This window comes from Mytilus galloprovincialis, chromosome 2 (genome assembly GCF_965363235.1).
Source record: "Mytilus galloprovincialis chromosome 2, xbMytGall1.hap1.1, whole genome shotgun sequence".
Taxonomy (NCBI): domain Eukaryota; kingdom Metazoa; phylum Mollusca; class Bivalvia; order Mytilida; family Mytilidae; genus Mytilus; species Mytilus galloprovincialis.
Window position 1 is genome coordinate 1,098,735 of NC_134839.1, and position 21,184 is coordinate 1,119,918.

At 32.7% G+C, this 21,184-nt stretch overlaps 1 protein-coding gene and 1 long non-coding RNA gene across 6 annotated transcripts in view; one reads left to right on the forward strand and one right to left on the reverse strand.

Annotated features, from left to right (window-relative positions):
* The window catches only part of LOC143062645 (uncharacterized), a 74,051-nt gene extending 64,244 nt beyond the window's left edge, over positions 1-9,807 (forward strand). For 3 of the 5 annotated variants that reach the window (XM_076234330.1, XM_076234329.1, XM_076234331.1), the window contains 2 exons: positions 4,829-5,728; positions 8,217-9,807. In XM_076234330.1, coding sequence (XP_076090445.1) covers positions 4,829-5,728; positions 8,217-8,950 — 1,634 coding nt within the window. In that variant the 3' untranslated portion in view covers positions 8,951-9,807. Of the gene's footprint in view, positions 1-1,718; positions 2,051-4,462; positions 4,610-4,828; positions 5,729-8,216 lie in introns of those variants that run through there. The other 2 variants (XM_076234332.1, XM_076234333.1) reach the window with 2 other exon arrangements.
* A 4,362-nt stretch (positions 9,808-14,169) lies between these two features.
* LOC143062066 (uncharacterized) lies at positions 14,170-18,486 on the reverse strand. Its single transcript, XR_012974523.1, has 3 exons — positions 18,400-18,486; positions 15,657-15,823; positions 14,170-15,104 (listed from the first exon to the last, which is right to left on the reverse strand). It is a non-coding gene; the product is annotated as an uncharacterized LOC143062066 (long non-coding RNA).
* Positions 18,487-21,184: the final 2,698 nt, after the last annotated feature.

The window sequence follows — 21,184 nt, forward strand, 5'->3', positions numbered from 1 at the left end:
AGTTACTATATAGTCAATGCAAACATTATTTCCCTTTTTTGATACTCATGTTTTTCCAAAAAAACCAGACTGGTTGCATTTTATTATTTGTTCACTCTCTGGTTTAATAAGTGTTAAAAGAAAACCTACAAATTCTACAATGATTCTAATCTTGAAACGAAAAGAAAAATATACAGTTATTTTTTATTTTGAAGCTGTTTTCCCAGGTAATAGGTAAAGTTTGTTTTTCTAAATTATGCTTTAAAGTTTGTTTAGTTATCAATCTTCAATGGGGAACCCTGTAGCCTAGTGATCTAAGTTGCTGATCGACATTTTCAAAACAGTTTTACGATGGACTTGCATAACATATATGAGTGCATTTGGTAAATTAATTCACAGGCTGGTAACGGAAGAATCTTCATTCAGATCATGGATTTGAAAAAAATCTTAATTGTATATTTTGTTAAAAATTGCATATTGATGATCAGTATACAGCGTTTGCGTATCAACATCTAGATTATCCAAAATGACTGATCGGATTAACATATTTTACGAAAATGACAAATTGCAATCCAAATTAAAATTGATGTAGATAACATGAACCTTAAAGAATCAATGCTTCATGGCTTGAAGGAGTATGTCACTTCCGGAGCACCTGAGATCACCCCAAGTTTTCGGTGGAATTCGTGTTGCTCATTCTTTGGTTTTTCTGTGTTGTGTTTTGTGTACTATTGTTTGCCTGTTCAATATGTTTGTCTTTTTCTCCTACAGCCAAGAAGTTCTCAGTTTATTTTTGACTTTCGTGTTTGAATGTGGCTCTGATATCATTTGCCTCACTTTGCCAGTCTGTTGTTAGACTAAAAAGTTACTTTGGACATATAGTTTAAAACTTGCCTGTGACGCTTCAGAATCATATTTCCATGTTACCATAAAGAACTGTTCACAATTATTTTTTGTATTGGGTGTTCATTGTTGTCTTATTTGTTGTTTAAATGAGATTGCCGGTGTGTATATATGATTACTAGTACAGACGTTTCTGAAGCATCCCAAATCAGCCAAATCAAATTTGATATGCATTAATATACACTTATGATAACTAACTAGCACTAAAAGACATATGTACACAGCCTTCGGATCTGATTGGCCAAAAGTTTCACAAAAGTGTAGTACAGACACACAATCTAACAAAAAACTATAAATAAAATGACTTTCAAGTTGTGAATTGAAAAAAAGTTTAAGTGACATCTTCGTAGCCTAAAGTAACTGTCACTTTTCTCCTTTGTTTTGTAACTTTGTTTTGTAATAATAGAAACGCCATTTGTTTTATGACAAATTAAAAACCGTAAATAGTCTTCTCGTGTTGGTATTTCAGGATTGTGGTAAAAACAACACATGACAAATTTTAAAATTCCTTTTTTTGAATACAATGCCAGTAGCAGAAAATTAAAGGCCTTCTCTATGTAATGTTTCTAAAAATAACCTTTTCTAACAGGAATAAAGAAGAAAATTGACCTCTCAAGTGCCGAACAAACTAATCTTGGTATTAACTAATTCATAGGAAAAATGATATTTATTTAATTGCTTAGTTGCAAGTAAATATTTTCTACTGAAAAATTAAATAACTTTCAATTGACTGGCTAATAAAGGTGGATTTGAATAGAAAGAGTATCTGTATTTAAATGGACTAACCTCCTTCTATAAAGCTTCGGATAACTATATGGAATACACAGTTGTTTTTCATTAAGATCGCAGTTTCAGAAATAATTAAAATCATTAAAAAAAATTGATTACGAATCGTTCTGTGGGGCCGTAATTTTTTAAAAATTGATTGTTTGAGATTTAACGAATTCTGATGTGTAAAGAAAAGTGGATTTTATTCAAACGATGATATTTATATTTTGAAAGTTCTGATAACGCTTGAAATAGTATAAACTAAGTGAGGAGTTTACGTGATAGCGGATTAATCAAAGTTCGTGATTAAAACAAACATTCGGAATGAGGATGCTTGTGATAGGAAATGATAAACACAATAGTCAGTGGTGTTTCCCCGAAACTTCAGTACTTTTTTACAGTAAGTTGTTTATAATTTTATAATCAAGTTTTGTCTCTGTATATCGGTATTACTTTTTAGTTTCCGATATAACCTTTATTTGACATCTGAAAAAATATGTTTTGTTGATTACTAAAACGTATAATGATTGGTATTTGTCTTCTACTTGTCTTTGGTCAACAAGAAAGAATGTTAGTGATTGAAATATATTAAGCAACTTGTTTCTGGTTAGCAAGAAAGAATGACGTTGACCGAGATAAACTGAAAGGCCCTTATTCGGTCTATTTGGGAAAAAATGTTGACGTGTCGTGAAAGCTTTTTTTTCTATACGAGTACATGCACCTCATTGGATGCTAATATATGTTAAAAATTCTTATTTCCCAAATTAAAGGGGCAATAAATCCTAAATTTTGCATACCATGTCAAAACATACAGTGTATTTGAACTATTTCCCCAGTCTTTGAATTAATAATGTCTTATAAACCAGTAAACATCTTCACTCCTATTGAAATATAGAAAACCACACGAAGACATTTGGTAAAAAACCAACAAATTTCATTGAGTTATCGGCCATATATCAATTTGCCAGAGCAAATATATATTGTTGTTTGTGTATGCATTTCAGGTGTTTAGTCAAAACTCTCCCCCTTTTGCCCATTAAGCTTTAAGGATTTAATAATAATATTCCAAAGCACGGATCGAAGTGTGATTTTGTACAATGAACCATAGAGCTTGATTTGTATACATATTAATAATTTTGACATAAATATCATTTTATGGGATATTTCTGACATTAAATGGTGGAACAAATCGTTTAACATTTACACACGAGTTTTCGGTAGTTGACCCAGAGGTTGATGTTCTGCACAATATACTTTCTATGTAAAATATGTAGGTATCATTTGCTTGTAAACTGTACAAAAAGGCAGTTTATTTTGTTGGTATATATCCAACATGAAATTTTAGAAATGTCGCTTATATAAAACTGACACTGTCAGTGACTAATTGGCAGAATAGTGGTTTCCCACGTTTCGCAGAGAAATATAACTGTTTCTGTCCGTACTGAAATACGATGAGCTGAACAGGTTTCTTAAAAAATACTTGGGATTTGTTTTCATATAATAAAAGGTTTTATTTTTGAGTTAAAGTAAACCAACTTCGTCAAAGCATCTTCTTTTCATAATAAATTTTACCATGTCAAGTAGTCGTTCATTGCATATGCTCTTGTATTTCATGACTATTATAAATGCTTTAACAATCTAAACTCTGACATGTTAGAGCATTTGACTTTGTGTTTGGTTTTAAAAGTTTTAAAAGGGATTAAAATATCATATTTGACTTTTGTACGATTATCAAATAACTATTTAAGGATTTTTTCAAAAGATTTCTTAATGTATTGAAAATCATAAATGAAAGCTTTTAAATCATATTCTTCAACATATTTTTATTCCAAAGCATCGGAATTGTTTAACTAAGCACACCATTGGCTAAGCCCTCTTAATGATATATACAATAGAAAATTATTGGTATCATTTTTCTGTGTATACTTTGGCTTCATTTCTTTTCAGTGATGTTAAAGTTAAATAAAGCATTCAGTTTTATAGATACAACATTATGTGACTGAAAGTTTTCTACAGGAGGAAACTATCAGTATAAAAGGGGTCTTTTTAATCTGAGGTATGAAAATGAATAGAAATAAAATGTATGGTGTGTTTTTGTATATTTACTGTAGACACTTGATATTATGAGTTTTTGTTCTACACGTGTCGTTTCTTTCATTTAGAGGTTTGCAAGAGGGGATATGTCCGATTTGAAAAATGGTTTTCGAACTTATTTCATATGGTTGTTAACTGGTTGTCTCTTTCAAATATATTTTTGAGGCCTCACTGCGACTTTGAGATATAAATCATAGATACATGTACTGTTGAAATTCCTGTTGTTTTGGCAATTACTTGCAGTAGTTTGTGTGACATTAATTATTATGTACCATATTCTCTCTTAACCATTATGCTTTAGAAAGTGTGAAAGCATATGGATAGGATCGAAATTCGTCAGTATAATTTCAGTTTCTTGTACACTTACTCCTAAATTCTCCCGTCTTATAATACTTTAGAGTAAACCTAGTAATTAATTTCTGTGTCATTTTGGTCTCTTGTGGACAGTTCTCACATTGGCAATCATACCACATCTTCTTTTTTATACTAACCAAAAATACAGTTTTTCGGCCATTTTGTAAACATGTTATCGGACGTGGGCCAATGCATATAAACATTTATTAACTGTCCAAAGTTTCTATACCTATATCTTTGTATCTTCTCTCCTGTTTACATGATACAAACTTTGAACTTTGATAAAATATCCACCGACGTCCATTTTTACCTTTGATACCTAGGTTTAATCAAATTGTAATCAGAATTTCAAGTGTTTTGATCTGTTTTATCTATATTTGCTGACTAATATAGCATGCATAGTTTCGTTTGAAGCTTACAAAATTCATGCATAGGTAATAAATATTAATTGGAAATTCTAACTGACGAATTTGAATGAGATACAATGGACTTTTACGAAGGGAAATTCAAGGTAAAATGACATGGTATACAATTGATAGATACAAACATATGTCAAATTTGTTCGATATTAGTTTCATTGTCACGCGTGCACTGAAAAATTGTTTAACAATGATAATAAGGAAGCATTTGTTATTGTAAAGCAAATATGATGACGTCAGTCACACCGACGAAAACACAAACTTAGCTACGTTTTATACACCGAATTTAATAATCTTTTTTTATTTTACAGACCCGAATCAAACATGCACCGACTCAATAAATGACTCGTCATCAGGATTTGCCTCTGATGCAGCGAGTCATACGTACTCAAAGACTAGCATGTCGACCTTCAAAGGAAGCTGCTCTGACAGCAGTGAATCTGGACGAGTATCGAGTAGAGAACCACCGTGGTCAGGGACAAAGACTCCTGCACACAGAGAACCTAATCATTATAATCCACGTGACTTAAATATGCAATACAGAATGTCCACACCGTCACCAATGTCTCATAAATCATCTTCGTCCGTGAAAACAACATCATCTAACCGTTCGTCCTCAAAATCATCACACATTTCATCACACAAACTTCCAACAGCGCCACCTGTGATAAGTTATAAAAATCCTGCATATGAATATCAGTTAGATAAACATATTGAAGAAATTCAGTATAATATTAAACGGATTGAGCTTCAAGACGGTCAACAGTACATTTCATCCAAACCGAAATCACGTCACCATAAACCGTCTCTTTTCGACTTAGTGACAGATGACGTCATTGTGAACATATTCTCAAACTTGCCGACCGATCAGTTGTGTCGCTGTTCTCGAGTGTGCAACCGATGGTATCGGTTGTCATGGGATCCGTTACTATGGAGACGCATTGTTATAAATAGCGAGAAGATAAACGTTGATAAAGCTTTGAAATATTTGACAAAAAGACTTAGTTACAATACTCCCACAGTGTGTGTGATTGTGGAAAGAATTATATTGACTGGTTGTGAAAAGCTAACTAATAAAGGATTACATACGATAGCGAAACGCTGTCCAGAGTTACGGCACTTGGAAATACAAGGATGTGCCAATATTACTAATGATTCACTCTTTGAAATTGCATCTTATTGTGTTAACCTGGAATATTTAGATACTACTGGTAGGTACAATTTCTTCATTGATAAACACTTATCCGAAGGCACCATACACGTCGACAGAAACCAAAACTTAGCGTCACAGTTGCTATAAGCATCGATTTAGCAACCTGTTTCTGGATTTAGATACTTAAGTCAAATATCACTTTAATATAAACAGCTCTTTTTTAAAAGTTAATTAAAGATGAGGTTTACCCGAAATTCAAATATTAAAACATGATAATTATACGTTTGACGGAGGAACAATAAAGGTCCATACCTTAAAATTGAGAAAAAAAAGCTTAATAGATTGATAAAGAAAATTTAAGCATCATGTTTTAAATGTGGTTTTCGGAATCCTTGTAACACTTTGTGAATAATAAGATGTGGTATGATTGCCACAACTGTCTATAAAAGAACAAATGTCAGAAATTAACAACTATAGGTCACCATACGGCCTTCAACAATGAGCAAACCCCAAACGGCATAGTCGGCTATAAAAGGCCCCGAAATGACAAAAATAGAAAGAATGTTTTCTTTAATAAATGTCTGGGAAAAAATCATTAAAAATTTTCTCTTGTAAAAAGGGAAAACTTATTCTTTTCTTGCCAAGTTTCCTCAAACTCTAAGCTGACGTAAATGATGATGATTATTGCTATAATACAATATCATTTAGGTGAAAACATAATAAAAATATGTCAAAGGAAAAATTGACATCTATAAACGTTTTCTAGACCATTGAACATAATTAAATTTTGTATTACCTGAGAAAATTAAAAAAAAAAAAAAAATAGACAAGAGCAAAAAGGGAGTCGTTTATATGTTATAAATCACAGCAACAGGTAATAAAGTATAAATGACAAATATCAATTTATATGTATTAAGATATATTTTATTTCCATTTCCGCCAACTTTCACTAGCTTTGCTAGGCACATCATAAGTATGAATGGCCAAATAGAATTTTTTCAGTTCTAATAATACCGTTCTATTCTATAAAGATTTTAAATAATATTTTGAGCTGTCAAAGCGAGAGAGAGAGAAAAAAAGACTTTGGAAGGAATCCCTAATGTCTCAGTTAATCATACAGTTTGTATTGATATGTTGTTTTTCTTACTCTGAAAAGTGGAAGATATACCCCCAAATCTTATTAGATAGGCCAAATAACGGTGAAACATGTAATTTAAAACAGTTATAATATTTTGAATTACACTCATAGTTTCTTCAATACACTTATTATACGAAACTAAACGAACCCTTCTTTGTATGTTTTTAAAGAAAGCTTGTGTAACATGTAGGATCATATTGACTTCACTATAACAACCCAGCAGTCGTGTATTTAAATGATGGGAGGTAATCCAGGCATAAAATGACTGCGCACAATGACAATTTTGAAATAATTCACGTGAGATTAATCCGAAAATAAAACCATCTTTCTTTAAATACTCCGAAACAGTGGGAAGTTGACAGTAAAAATAGTCTAAGAAGTTATTTGGTTCGTGATGACATGACTATTTATTCCTTTGATGCCTAAATTGAAATTTATAGAAGCATTAATTTTCATTTCCATGCATTGGTAGGTGTGAATTAAAATTTAACTTTGAGGGCCACAATAACTTTTCATAAATGAACAACATTTTTTATTACATTTTGGAAATTTCATGCATAGTTGCTCCTTGTATGAGGCTTTGCATTTCATCATGTTCATCGATGTGACTTCTTGCACACCATGTTTTGCTGATGAAAATTGTAACGCAAAGCTTGTAATTTTCTTAAAAGAAATCTAATGCAGATATTTGACACATACGCATTTACAATATTATCATTGAATGTGTTAAATCTCTAAACATTTAGTTTAAAAAGGGACCAAATGAAAAACGTGAAAAACTCGTGCATTATCTAATTGAATTTGTCGAAACTTACAATTGTTTGTAAACAAAGGGATAAAAAGGTTCTATATAACAATATGATTCTGCATTCATTGCTTGACTTCCAGGTGCGTTGTCCCTTTTTATTTGCTTTTAGAAAACCCCATGTTGCATTTGAATTCACGCAAAGGCAATGTTCATCAACATAATAATTAAATATTATCACAAAAAACAGAAGTAAAATACAAACTCACTAGAAACCTAATGTTTGTACACCTATCTGACCATCGTCTAAATTAGGCTTCAAGTATTTCAGACTAGCTTATTTGGGTAGAAATAGTGGCTAATTTGTCGGATAGTGTCATCAAGTTACTATCTACTGATGTATACCCCACTTCTTTATATACTCGAAAGTCTAGGAATATTGAATTAGTTGTTAGATTCATTGATGCTTTCAGTGTATCGGCAAATAAAGTATGTACATTCATAACAACCACGTACGTTTTTATTATTTAATGCCGCTCGTGATGGGTAAACGCACAAACTCGATCACATTCTGATGACTAGTGTGCTTCCATTAGAACACCGAGTTTTTTCCCCTATTTTAAGATATGATCTTTGACTAAATGTTTGTTGTTTCAATTACAGGATGCCCTTGTGTTACCAGTGTAAGTCTTACCACTCAAGTATTAGAACAGGCCACAGCACACCATCTTCGACAGATCTACCTCCGCTTTTTAGACATGACAGATTGTTACGCGCTGGAGGACGAAGGATTGCAAACACTAACTCTTCATTGTACTCAATTGCAACACTTGTATCTAAGACGATGCGTGCGCATAGGTGATGCTGGCGTTCAAGCCATAGGTATTAACTGTCCGTATATAAAGGAACTTAGCATTAGTGACTGTAGAAAAGTAACCGACTATGGAGTGTGTGCACTCTCGAAAATAGGAGACAATTTAAGATATTTAAGTGTAGCAAAGTGTGATAAAGTTTCTGACGTAGGTGTGATACAATTGGCTAAGAATTGCCGGAAGTTACGTTATCTCAATGTCAGAGGATGTGAAGCTGTCTCAGACGACGCCATGGACGTTTTAGCCCGAAACTGCACGAAACTCAAATCTTTAGATATTGGAAAGTGTGATGTAACTGACGAAGGATTACAGGTCCTTTCTCATAATTGTTCTCAACTAAAGAAACTAAGTCTTAAGTCATGTGATGCAATTACAGACGACGGTGTCAAATGTATAGCCAAGAAATGTCGCCATCTTGAACAACTCAATATTCAAGACTGCCATCTGACTGTAGACGCTTACCGAGCTGTAAAACGTTACTGTAAAAAATGCTTTATTGAACATACAAATCCTGGTTTTTATTAGCAATATAAAATAACTTGTCAGATAAAATAAGGGAAAGGCATATCTCTCTTCTCATTCTTTTTCTTTTACTGATTCTTCCTCTACATAAATATATATTTAAAACGTAACTTCACCTTTTCTGCTCATACACTGTTTAATATTAACAGAAATATCGGTTTTCCGCAATCCGCCCCTTTTTTTTCCAATCAAAAATTCCGAAATGTTCTTACACATTATGCAAGGGATGTTATTAAGAATTTCACTATTCGCTCGAGTTACTTCTTGTTCGAATTTTGGAAAGTACGACTCTTTTGTCTATTTTATAAAACTAAACTCGAGTATTTAACTTTTTGGAAGCTTCTAACATGTTTCTGACATAAACAGTGATTCTTTTTCATTCTATATACTCAAATAATAAGGCCTAAGGGAGCAACCATTTAAATTCCAGGGAGGGGGGGTATGTTTTTTTATTCTAAAAAATATTCTCATCCCCAATTTGATGAAAAAAAATATTTTGTTCAAGCAGATGACAAAAAATGATATTTTGAATGTAAATTTCCCCAATTATATATAGTGTCATAGTGTTAAATTTTGAAAAATAAAATCCATACCCCTCCCCCTTTTCAGTTTGAATTGTTGCTCCCTAACTACAAATTATAATGCGAAAACAATAATTTTTTCAGAACATTAGAGAGTTTTTAACATTCCCAAATGTCCCGGTAAACATATATTCCATTGTTATGTATATTTTATCATGTATAATCTACAAGAATCATATATTATTATTATTATTATTTTCAAAGTTCTTTGGTTGATTGTTTTTGTTTTACTAAGTTATGTTTGTTACAACAGTGCTGGAAATAAAATATTAAAATAAGTTTTATTCTTATATTTCATTTTTTTAAATTCTGCCTTAAGGTGTGGGTGCCATACTGTTTACAAAGTCATTAAACAAAAACACCGAACTCCGAGGAAAATTAGTAACTGAAAGTCCGTAATCAAATGGCAAAATCCAATCTCAAACACATCAAAATAACGGATAACTTCTTCTTCTTGTCTCCGTATGAGCCTCCTTTAAATAGGAGCACCACCATAGTTATGGCGTATAAAGGAGGACATTTGGAGCCTGTATCGGTACAGATTAATGTGAGCATTTGCCTACCCAATTCCCCAGCCAGGCCGTGACGGGTCTTATTACCAGAAAGTTAACCTTCCCAAAACATAAATACAATGCAATCAATAAAACATACGAACTCACACACTCACCTGATTCGCTCAGTCCTCAAAGTATAAAAAGTGTATTTTTATAACAACTGTCATATTTCTGACTTGGCACATGCATTCGTAAATTTTACGGACGCCACCACGAGTTGGTTGACTGTTATGAAATAATCGTTTCACAGATGATATCGGATATGTTCCTTATGTCGTCACTACAATACCTTTCCCTTTTCACGAATGTGACCTACCGAATTAGACTATTTACCGGATTTGTAATAACATGAGCAACACGACGGGTGCACATGTGGAGCAGGATCTGCTTACCCTCCCAGAGCACCTGAGATCACCCCTGTTTTTGGCGGTGTTCTGGTTGCTTATTCTTTAGTTTTCTATGTTGTGTCTCCTGTATTATTATCTGTCTGTTTGTCTTTCTATTTTTAGCCATGGCGTTGTCGGTTTGTTTTCTATTTATGAGATTGACTCTCCTTCTGGTATATTTTGTCCTTTGTTTACAAAGAAACATATATAAATGAATTGTAGACAAAGCACAATTTAGCAAAAATTAAAGTCAAGAATACCAAAATATTACCATAACACAATGACGGGATGTATAAGTAAATATCCACTTCAAATGGATATAATGAAAAAAAAAAAGATTAAACAGTAAAAGTTAATATATTAAAAAAGACACATACAGAATACTATAACACATATTTCAGATGATAAACGACGTCAGTATCCAGAATCTATACTTCAAGATCAACGTATATTATAAGTGAAGTTGGTATATTTATCCAGAAGGTCTTGGTACCTTCCAATGATCTTTTCTTAGAAAAATTAAAAGACGTTCTATGACATACCCCTTGTTCATCAGCTTTTTACTCGGACACTGGTGACATTTTTCAGTCTTGAGTAGTAGCTCAAGCTCTTGAATACCGAATAATTTGGGAAATATATATGCAATTGAAGTTGGTGTATTGATACATAGGTGGGGAAATTGATAGTTCATCAATGAACATCTTTGTCATAGATTCTGGTACTGAGATAGGGGTGAAAGATACCAGAGGGTAATTCCAACTCAAAGATCGAAAATTAAATGACAACGCCATAGTTAAAAAAAAACCGAAAAAAAACCCAGACAAACCATAGTACACAAGACACAACATAGAAGATTAAGCAACACACTAACCCCACCAAAGCAAGGGGGAGGATGATCTCATGTGCTCCGGAAGGGTTAGTAAATCCTGCTCCACATGTGTCATCCGTCGTGTTGCTCATGCTGCTGCAAATCTGGTAAATAGTTTAATTCGGTATGGAACATTCGTGAAAAGGGAACGGGATTGTAGTTACAATATAAGGAACAAATCTGATATCTGTGAAACGGATATTCCATAACCGACAACCAACTCTTGATGTCATCCGTAAAATTTAAGAAAGGATGATTTGAACTACACCATTTAGAAATCTTGGTTTTCATAGGTTCCTTGTGAGCAGCAACACTCTATCAAGAAAATCATGATAAGAAATACAAGCCCCGGAATATCATATCAATTTGGAGATATATACTCCGTATGTAGGCACTGCTGAAATATTACCATAAAGAAATAAAAGTTTCACAATTGGAAAGCTGAAATCATCTCTTTTGTCTTACATTTTTGTTTTTAACCGACCTTCATTGTCAATTTTTAGATGTAAGTCAAGATATGAGGCAGACTTAACTGTATCTGTTGTATCCTTTATCTCTAGTTCGATGGGATGGATGCGTTCAACATAGTCACAAAATTTTGAATTAGTTAGTGAGAGAACATCATCTATATAGCGGAAAAACACGTCCTCCAAACGTAACAAATATGTTGTCAATCAAGAAATCAATCATCTTGATATTGTCAGTTTCATAGATATTTTTGTGAGAATTCGAGTTTTTTTTACAAAGTAGGATTTATCCCTCTGTAAGACAAGATAATTGTTTCTGCGTTGACCATTCCCTTTTTATGAAATAAATCAATACCAACTCTTTCAATTTGTCTTTTAGTTTGGAATGGGGAATATTTGTGTAAAATGTAGAAAAGTAAAATGTTTTAATACTTTTGCAAGATGAAATAGTCTTAGATTGTATGTACTCTAAAAGATCTGTGGATTTTTTAGTATTCATATCTGATTCATGCCACCTCTAGAACAGGCAGTTTCATAAAATATTTGAAATCTGGATTTGATTGCCGATACAATTGCTGTTAATAATTTAAAAAAAGGTTTCGTGTAACACTTGGAAGACCCAGCACTATACGTTGTTTGTAAGGACACTTATGTAGTTTAAGTATCCAATACAGTGATGGAAGATCCAGTTCTTCATCTTAAGTTGAAATTCCAAAGGAACATAGAACAGACCTCTGATAATTCAGTATTTTCTCTTTTGTAAGTTTCGTGGGGGTATATGTTGAGTTTCCGAGTGAATTCAAGCCGTTTAAGTAATGTGATTTACGCAAAAAAACGATGTTGTTTGGGGCTTTATCTTCGAGGACACCATTCGAGGTATAAGTCTAGAAATTTGTTTATCCTCGTTGTAAACGTGTATATATATGTTCCCCTGCAAATGCGGGCTACTGTATGAACATCCCCAAGTTCGTTTGGAAGATCTTCTGCAATGAGGCAGACATTTTTAGTTATATTTGAGATTTTTTTTTATTTGTTGAAGTTCCTTGCATTTATAGGCGAGTCAAGTTCGCCTAGTGTCTTATTGAACAGCGGTATACTACGGTTGCCTTTATATATAGCAAACAAATTCAAACAAAAATGCTGCTGGGCATATTAAGCTTAGTCATGATTGTTCAGCTTTCTTCAACTGAATTATGCGATCATTCAAAACTGATTATCAAATGTAGTAAAACCTTTTTTTAATTATAAAGCGAAAAAGATGAGGATATTATATCAAATTTAAATAAATTATCTATTGTGGATTTTTTTAAATGCTAATATTCAAAGCGAAATAACTCGTGTAGTATAAAAAAGCTATAATCCTCCTGCCACGTGAAACCATTATTGATGACATATATTAGGTCGAGTACATGGCCAGGAAGAATGTCTTTTAATTGAAAGAGGAGAGAAACAGTATCAAGTCAAAGGCAAAAGGTTTTCGAAGAATAATCATAAAATACAACCTGTGCACTTTTTTCTTTCTATTTAGATTTTGTTTTGTCAAATGCGATAGCTATACATTTTGGTGTTGTTATGAATGAATAGTTACAGACAGATGTTCTAGTCAAAGACTATTACAAATCGCTTTCAGTTGTAACAATTGACGAGTTCTCCTTTATTGTAAAAGTAATTCCAATATATTGTTTTAGAAACTATAGATGAAACTATCAAAGATCTTTTACCAACAGGAGCGGGACAATCCTTATAAATGGATTATCGGTATTAAACTAAAAATTGAATTTTGAATTTCATTATAATTGCTGTCATAACGTAAATGTTTATATAAATGGCAAAATTTTCCCTCTTAAGACCATAGTTCAAATGATAACTAAATACAAAGATATTGGCATTAAAAATCCTACTTTTTCAATTTATCCAGATGATATATCAATCATATTGTCTAGGTGCTAAATATTGTGATTTGCCCGAATATTGCCCCATGCCAACACATATCTTAAAATACAAAGTTTGTATTCTTATCTCTGACAATTGAAAAAAAGATACCTTTTATCAGGTATACAATCTATGATAGGTAATAATACCCATTCATTAGGATCTTCCCCATAATGATCAACACGAATTCCTCTCAATATCAAATAATATATAGATATGTGATAAGTAGAAATCCGGTTAATGCAAGTTGAGAGATAAAACTGGACTCCAAGGAAAACTCTAAATGTAAATTCCCTAAGAAAATGGCAAAATCAAAAACTCAAACACAGCAAACGAATGGATAGCAACTGTCATATTCCTTAATTGTTACATGTATTTTCTTATGTAGAAAATGGTGGATTAAACCTCTAACTTGTATTACCGTCGCATCAAAATTCATTTACATTAACAATGATGTGTAAACAAAACAAACATACATAATAGGTAAAAATGTCAAAACGGGGTACATCAGTTTATATTGAGTTATAATCTTAATAACTAGTTAAATAAGCAAATATGTCAACAATGATAAACAAAAAGGCACATAGACAAAGCACATTTGCAAAAACGTAAGATAAGAATACAACAATTTACCATAGCACAGTAACACAATGACGGAATGAATAACTACCGAGCTACGTCAGTAGGATATTGCCAAAAAAAAGACTGAACAGTAAAAGTGATAATTTTAAATTAAAATCGTTTCCATTAAAAACTTTAAGGAAATACTCTATCGAGGAAAAATGCTAAAACCAAGCCGAATATTCAAAGGCAAAATGTTGAAGGTGTGTAATATACAACCTTAAACTCTAGATCAATATGATATTGTTTAAACGGAACCTTTTTTCTGTTCTTTACTATGTACAATCTTTAATTTTACGATATGGGGACGGAATCTCTATATTCATTTAAAAATAACCTTGAAATTTTTATCTTTTTATTAATCATATCCATTTTTGTCATAATTCTTAAACCAAATAATAAGACAGCAGGCAACGATAACTCTAAAATACAGTCTCTTTCTTTTCACAAGCACATACAAAATTTTGGAGATCATATATATATAGTTCTGTTCAGATAAAGTGCAGTTTTATATTACGGAAACATTCACATTTTAAAGCTAGAAAGAAAAGACATAGCATCTCCGATAAACGACGATTTAAACAAAGAACTTAAATATAAATGCATTGCTACAAAATAATTCCTGATTTAATGTTGTATATGTTACTTCATCCTTAAGTTATTTTGTCTCGGCCTCTTCTACTTTTTGCAATATCAATTTTTCATCAATACCTGTTTCTTCGTACAGACATAATTCACAGTCATAATCCTGAAAGAAAAAAAAGATTATAAATACTTTGTGAGTTATTACGCACTTTCTTATTTTTTATATTAAAAAGTATGGCAATCGAAGATAACGTTGAACACCACAACAAATGCATTCAACCAAACTATTCCGATTACTGATTGTTCTCGGAATTTCCTAAGGTAATCTAGTTTGCAACATTAATTAATGATCTTATACCCAACACAATGTCAAGGCCATTTCTTAATTTTAAAAGAAAATGTCCAATAAAGAAGCTTCAAGAATGTACTCATCAATTTGGTAAATGTTTGTTTAAGTAAAAATAAAGGGACTTATATATAAACTGCAGTTATTGTAAAATTGTAAGGATAAAAGCAAGGGATACTATTAGTAAAGACTATTTACAAACATTACAAACTAGACTTTTAAACAACCAATACATTTTGTCCACATTATAGAAGATATTTAGTATTTCTATATGAGAGCTTCTGAAATTCTTATGTAATTTCAGATGAAATGTGACCTCCTTCCAAATTGTTTTGAAAATTCAGCATAAAAGATACTTTGCATACACACCTTAATTACGCTTTTGATACAATCCCTGTCTCCATGAACCCTTTGTCTCTTTTCGTTTGCAACATCTTGACCAATCCATGATAACAACACAAATTTTGTTCGTTTAATTGTCTCTGGTCCCTTTTCCTCGAAATCCAGACGAATGAAGGCAAATAGCCTGACTTTACCTGAAATAAAAAGACAAATGTAGTTGACCATAGAATGTTCTAAACGCTTCATAACATGATGTTACAAAATGTACTATAACGGAATCAAAGTTTCTTAGATGACGATAGATATGTTTCAATTTTTGCAACCACAATCCCTTCTTTGTTTCCTCGACTGTGACCTACCGCATTGGGCTTATCATCGTGTTTGTACTTATATGATAAAAAAAGAGGGACGAAAGATACCAAAGGGACAGTCAAACTCATAAATCTAAAACAAACTGACAACGCCATGGCTAAAAATGAAAAAGACAAACAACCAACAGCACACATGACACAACATAAAAAACTAAAGAATAAACAACACGAACCCCACCAAAAAAAACTAGGGGTGATCTCAGGTGCTCCGGAAGGGTAAGCAGATCCTGCTCCACATGTGGCACCCGTCGTGTTGCATATGTGATTACAAATTCGGTAAATAGTCTAATTCGGTAGGTCACATTCATGAAAGTGAAGGGGATTGTAGTTACGACGTAAGGAACATATCCGATATCATTTGTGAAACGGTTATTCCATAACAGTCAACCAACTCGGGATGATTTCAACTTCACCATTTGGAACTCTTGGTTTAATAGCTTCCTTGTGAGCAGCAACCCTCTATCAAGAAAATCATGACAGGAAATGCAAGCACGGAAATATCGTATCAATTGGGAGATATATAACCCGTATGCAGGTGCTGCTGGAATGTTGCTACTTAGAAATGGAAAGTTCACAATTGGAAAGCTGAAATCATCTCTTTTGTCGTAAAGTTTTGTTTTCAACCGACCCTCATTGTCAATTTCTAGATGTAAATCAAGATATGAGGCCGACTTAACTGTATCTGTAGTATCTTTTATCTCTAGCTCGATGGGAAAGATTGATTGATTGATTGTTGTTGCTTTACGCCGCATGAGCACAAAAAGGCTATATCGCGGCGAGAGGTAATTCGAATATTTTTACAATTTAAAGCATATTTTTAAAAAAAGACAAAAAGTCCTTCAATATACTAAAATTCTAGACTAAAGCAAATTGTCGATGGGATAGATGCGTTCGACATAGTCACCAAATTTTGAATTATTTAGAGAAAGATCTTTCTTCCTAAGAAGTTCCTGCATAAAGTCAGCCTCATAATAATAAAGAAACAAGTCGGCAAGTAGAGGGGCACAGCTTTTCCCCATTGGAAACAGTCTGTTGAAAAACACGTCCTCCGAACGTAACAAATATGTTGTCAATCAAGAAGTCAAGCATCTTGATAATATCAGTTTCAGAGAATTTTTTGTTTGAATCAGAGTGATCCTTTACAAAGTAGGATTTATGCCTCCCTAATACAAGATACTTGTATCTACGTTGGCCATTCTTTTTTATGAAGCAAAGCAATACCAACTCTTTCAACTTGTCTTTTAGTTTGGAATGTGAAATACTTGTGTAAAGAGTAGAAAAGTCAAATGTTTTAATACTGTTACAAAATGAAAGAGAGTTAGATTGTATGTACTCTAATTAGTTATCAAAGGTACCAGAATTATAATTTAGTACGCCAGACGCGCGTTTCGTCTACATAAGACTCATCAGTGACGCTCATATCAAAATATTTATAAAGCCAAACAAGTACAAAGTTGAAGATCTTTGGAATTTTTAAGTATCCACATCTGATTCACTCCCCCTCTAGAATAGGCAGTTTCACAATAACTTTGAAGCCTGTCTTTGATTGCTGATAAAATAAATGGTAATAATTTAGAAAGAGGTTTCGTGGAGCACTTGGAAGACCCAGCAATATACCGTTGTTTGTAAGGATACTTATGTAGTTTAGGTATCCAATACAGTGATTGAAGATCCGGTTCTTCATCTTTGGTTGAAATCAAACCGACGGGTGCTACATGTTATGCGGGATCTTATTACCTGTCTAGCACACCTGAGATCATCCTCTTTTTTTAGGTGGAGATCGTGTTGCTCAGTCTCAGTCTATGTTGTGTACACTGTTATTAGTCTTTTCGTCGATCTTCACCTGCCATGATTTTGTCAATTTGTATTCGACTTATGAATAAGAATGTTCCTTTGGTATCGTATGCCCCTCTTCTTCAAACAAATGTCATAGTCCTGTTTGTAATCAATAACTTTGGAAAGTTTGGTTTGAAACAGTTAAGGGAGTTCGCTTCTCAGTTTCAAAACAATTATTTTTTTCAAAACACTAGTTTATATTGATAGGGGATAAATAAAGGAATCAAAAGAGCAAGCAAAAAAAAAATATGTCAATGTTCTTGTTTTCGAGATATTAGCCATTGGAATTTTGGTGGAAAAAGGTTCTTTCTTGACTTTTTATTTTTTCATAGCTTTATCATTGACAACAGATGGCTTATCATTATACATGTTAAAGATTTATCAAAAGAAGAATTGAGGTCAATGAGCAAATTTTTTAAGGCATTCAAATGGATTAAAACAGAGGATGCTGAAAATCTGACAAAAAGTCCAAAACATGACAAGCGAACTTTCCTTAAAGACGCGTCTTTGCTACTTGTATTTACTGGAAGGCATAAGGATTATGACACACACTCTGTACTAACCTGTAAACTTGGTAAAGAATTTCCCGCAATCAGAACCTGTCCAATGCAGTACTATTTTATTTTCAGCGCTGTACTTTAAAAGTAACCTGTGAATAAAAGGAATAACACAATCAAGTAGCGGTAGACATGCGTATGTGGTGAAGCAAAATAATGATAATTTAAAATGTAGAAGGAATATCTATTCATTATTTAGCTCTAATTATCAAAGGCGTTAGGTAAATATGAAACATGAGATGTGGTATCACCCAACACTCCCCTAACCTGGAAAAGTGATGTCACAACTCTACATAAGAACAAACTATAATGATTATTTAAAAAGCGTTTAAATTAGAGACTAAAATGTCAATCAGTACTCATCTAACAATAAAGTGGTAATTTCCTTTGAATGTATCACTTTATTTTTCAAAATAGACTTGGATAGTTTTATGCTTCCAAACATACATGGTGGTTAAATTCTTCAAATACACTTGGAAGTTTCATTTATGACATTTATGTTCTAAACATAATTTGATAGTTTTGTTCATCCAAACACAAGTGGATAATTCTTTTTCTAGTTGTTGTAATTGATGTAATTGAAATAAAAACAATTTCTGAAAAAGTCATCTAAGAATTCATAACGTAGAATGTTGTAAACTTAAACTTACCATTTCGTGTCTGTATGGTCATCCCTTACATCCTTATATGCAATAGTGACAGCCTCCTGATCATCTAAAATAGCGATTTTTCTGAATCCTGTAAATTCCATTATACTTATATTTCTTGATCATTTAGCAGTAATACGTGAAGTGACCTTGGCAAAAAGAATTAGCAATGGCAGTTTATATTGCTCACAACTCTCTCTTCCTTTAAGTGACTTAGTTGATGGGACTGAAGTTTTTCCTTATAGAATTGATGTTATGTTTTAATTACAAATGCAATACTTTACAAATGATTTTATTGCATGTCTTTCCCGAAGATAATTCTTTGTAATGTTATAAATCTTTTATTGAATCAAGGTAGAAGACACCGAAGTAATTACTTCTGATAATTATCTTAAAAAATAAAAGTTCAATCAATGCCCTTAATGGGAAAATGTGTAAAATAAATTCTTTTCGTGTTAGTAAAAAGCAATGAACATGAACATTATATATGGTAGTATTTTGCATTTACATTGGTCGCGAATATATAAGAGTCGCTAAATTGTTTTATTAATAAAAAACTGTTATAATTATTATCGATATTAAAAGAATAATTTTATAATCGATCAGACTTTATACTTGTTTACTAGCACATCGACTAATTCTGACTCTTATATTTTGTGAAAAGGTTTTGGAACTGATATTTTTTTACTGTTTAATTATGAAGAATAAGAAAGAGACAAAATGAAGGTAAATAAAACAATTTCGGGAAATTGCACGAACTTCAAAAGGAGCGAGACAAGAACTTCAAGGGAAGCGAGACAAGAACTTCAAGGGAAGCGAGAAAAGATTGTTGACATGATAAGCCATTCCTGTGGAAATAGTTATCAAAGGTACCAGGCTAATAATTTGATACGCTAGACACGCGTTCGTTTACATAAGGCTCATCAGTGACGCTCATATCAGAATATTTATAAAGCCAAATTAAGTACGAAGTTGAAGAGCATTGAAGACCATAATTCCTAAAAGTTTTGCCAACTACAGCTAAGGTCATCTATTCCTGCGGTAGTAAAACCTTCGTATTTCAAAAATTCAAAAGTTTTGTAAACAGTTAATTTATAAATATGACCATATCAATGATAATTCATGTCAGCACAGAAGTGCTGACTACTGGGCTTGTGATACCCTCGGGGAATTAAAACTCCACCAGCAGTGGCATCGACCCAGTTTTTATAAACAAACTGATCATAGATACAAGGATTAAATTTTGTATATACGCCAGACGCGCGTTTCGTCTAAATAAGACTCATCAGTGACTTTCGAATCCAAAAATGTTAAAAAACCCAAATAAAATACGAAGTTGAAGAACATTGAGGACCGAAATAAAACAAATCTGGGAAAATTGCATGAACTTCAAAAGGAGCTAGACAAGATGCGTTGACAGGATAAGCGATTCCTGTGATAAACTGGTCCTGAAAATGTGTCAGGATATTACAATTTTAGCCTACATCAAATGCTTAAAAAACATTATCTTAAAGTGTATTATGGGTTTTGTAATGCGCATGTTCACACTGAAGAAGGGCGAAAGATATCAGAGGAATAATCAAATGCATAGATGATCGATAACAGACAGACAAAGTCATGGCTTAAAAAGAAATAGATAAACAGACAAATAACTGTGCACGAGACACAACATAGAAAACTAAAGACTAAGCAACACGAACCCCACAAAAATCCTGAAGTGATCTCAGGTGCTCCGGAAAGTTAAGCAGATTCGGCTCCACATGTGGCACTAGTGGTGTTGCTACTATTATTACAAACCTAGCCTTTTATTGTGATCATGTAAATATGAGGAAAGAAAACTCAACAGGCAATATATATTTGTTGATTGTATATATAAAATAAAGGACTTTTTGTTTTTGATACTGACTTTATCACAGTAAAATATCAGGTGAGCCCGAAGGGCGAGCCTGATATTTTCTTTGATAAAGTCAGTATCAAAAACAAAAAGTCCTTTATTCTGTTTATCGGTAATTTAAAAAAAAAATAAAATTACTACTATAATAGAGAAAATAACAAACGAACTTCTTTTTCGCGTCGAATCACGGCGAATCACACTTGACGTCACAGGCTGCATTACGTCATTTGAAATGTTGTCACAGTGCAGT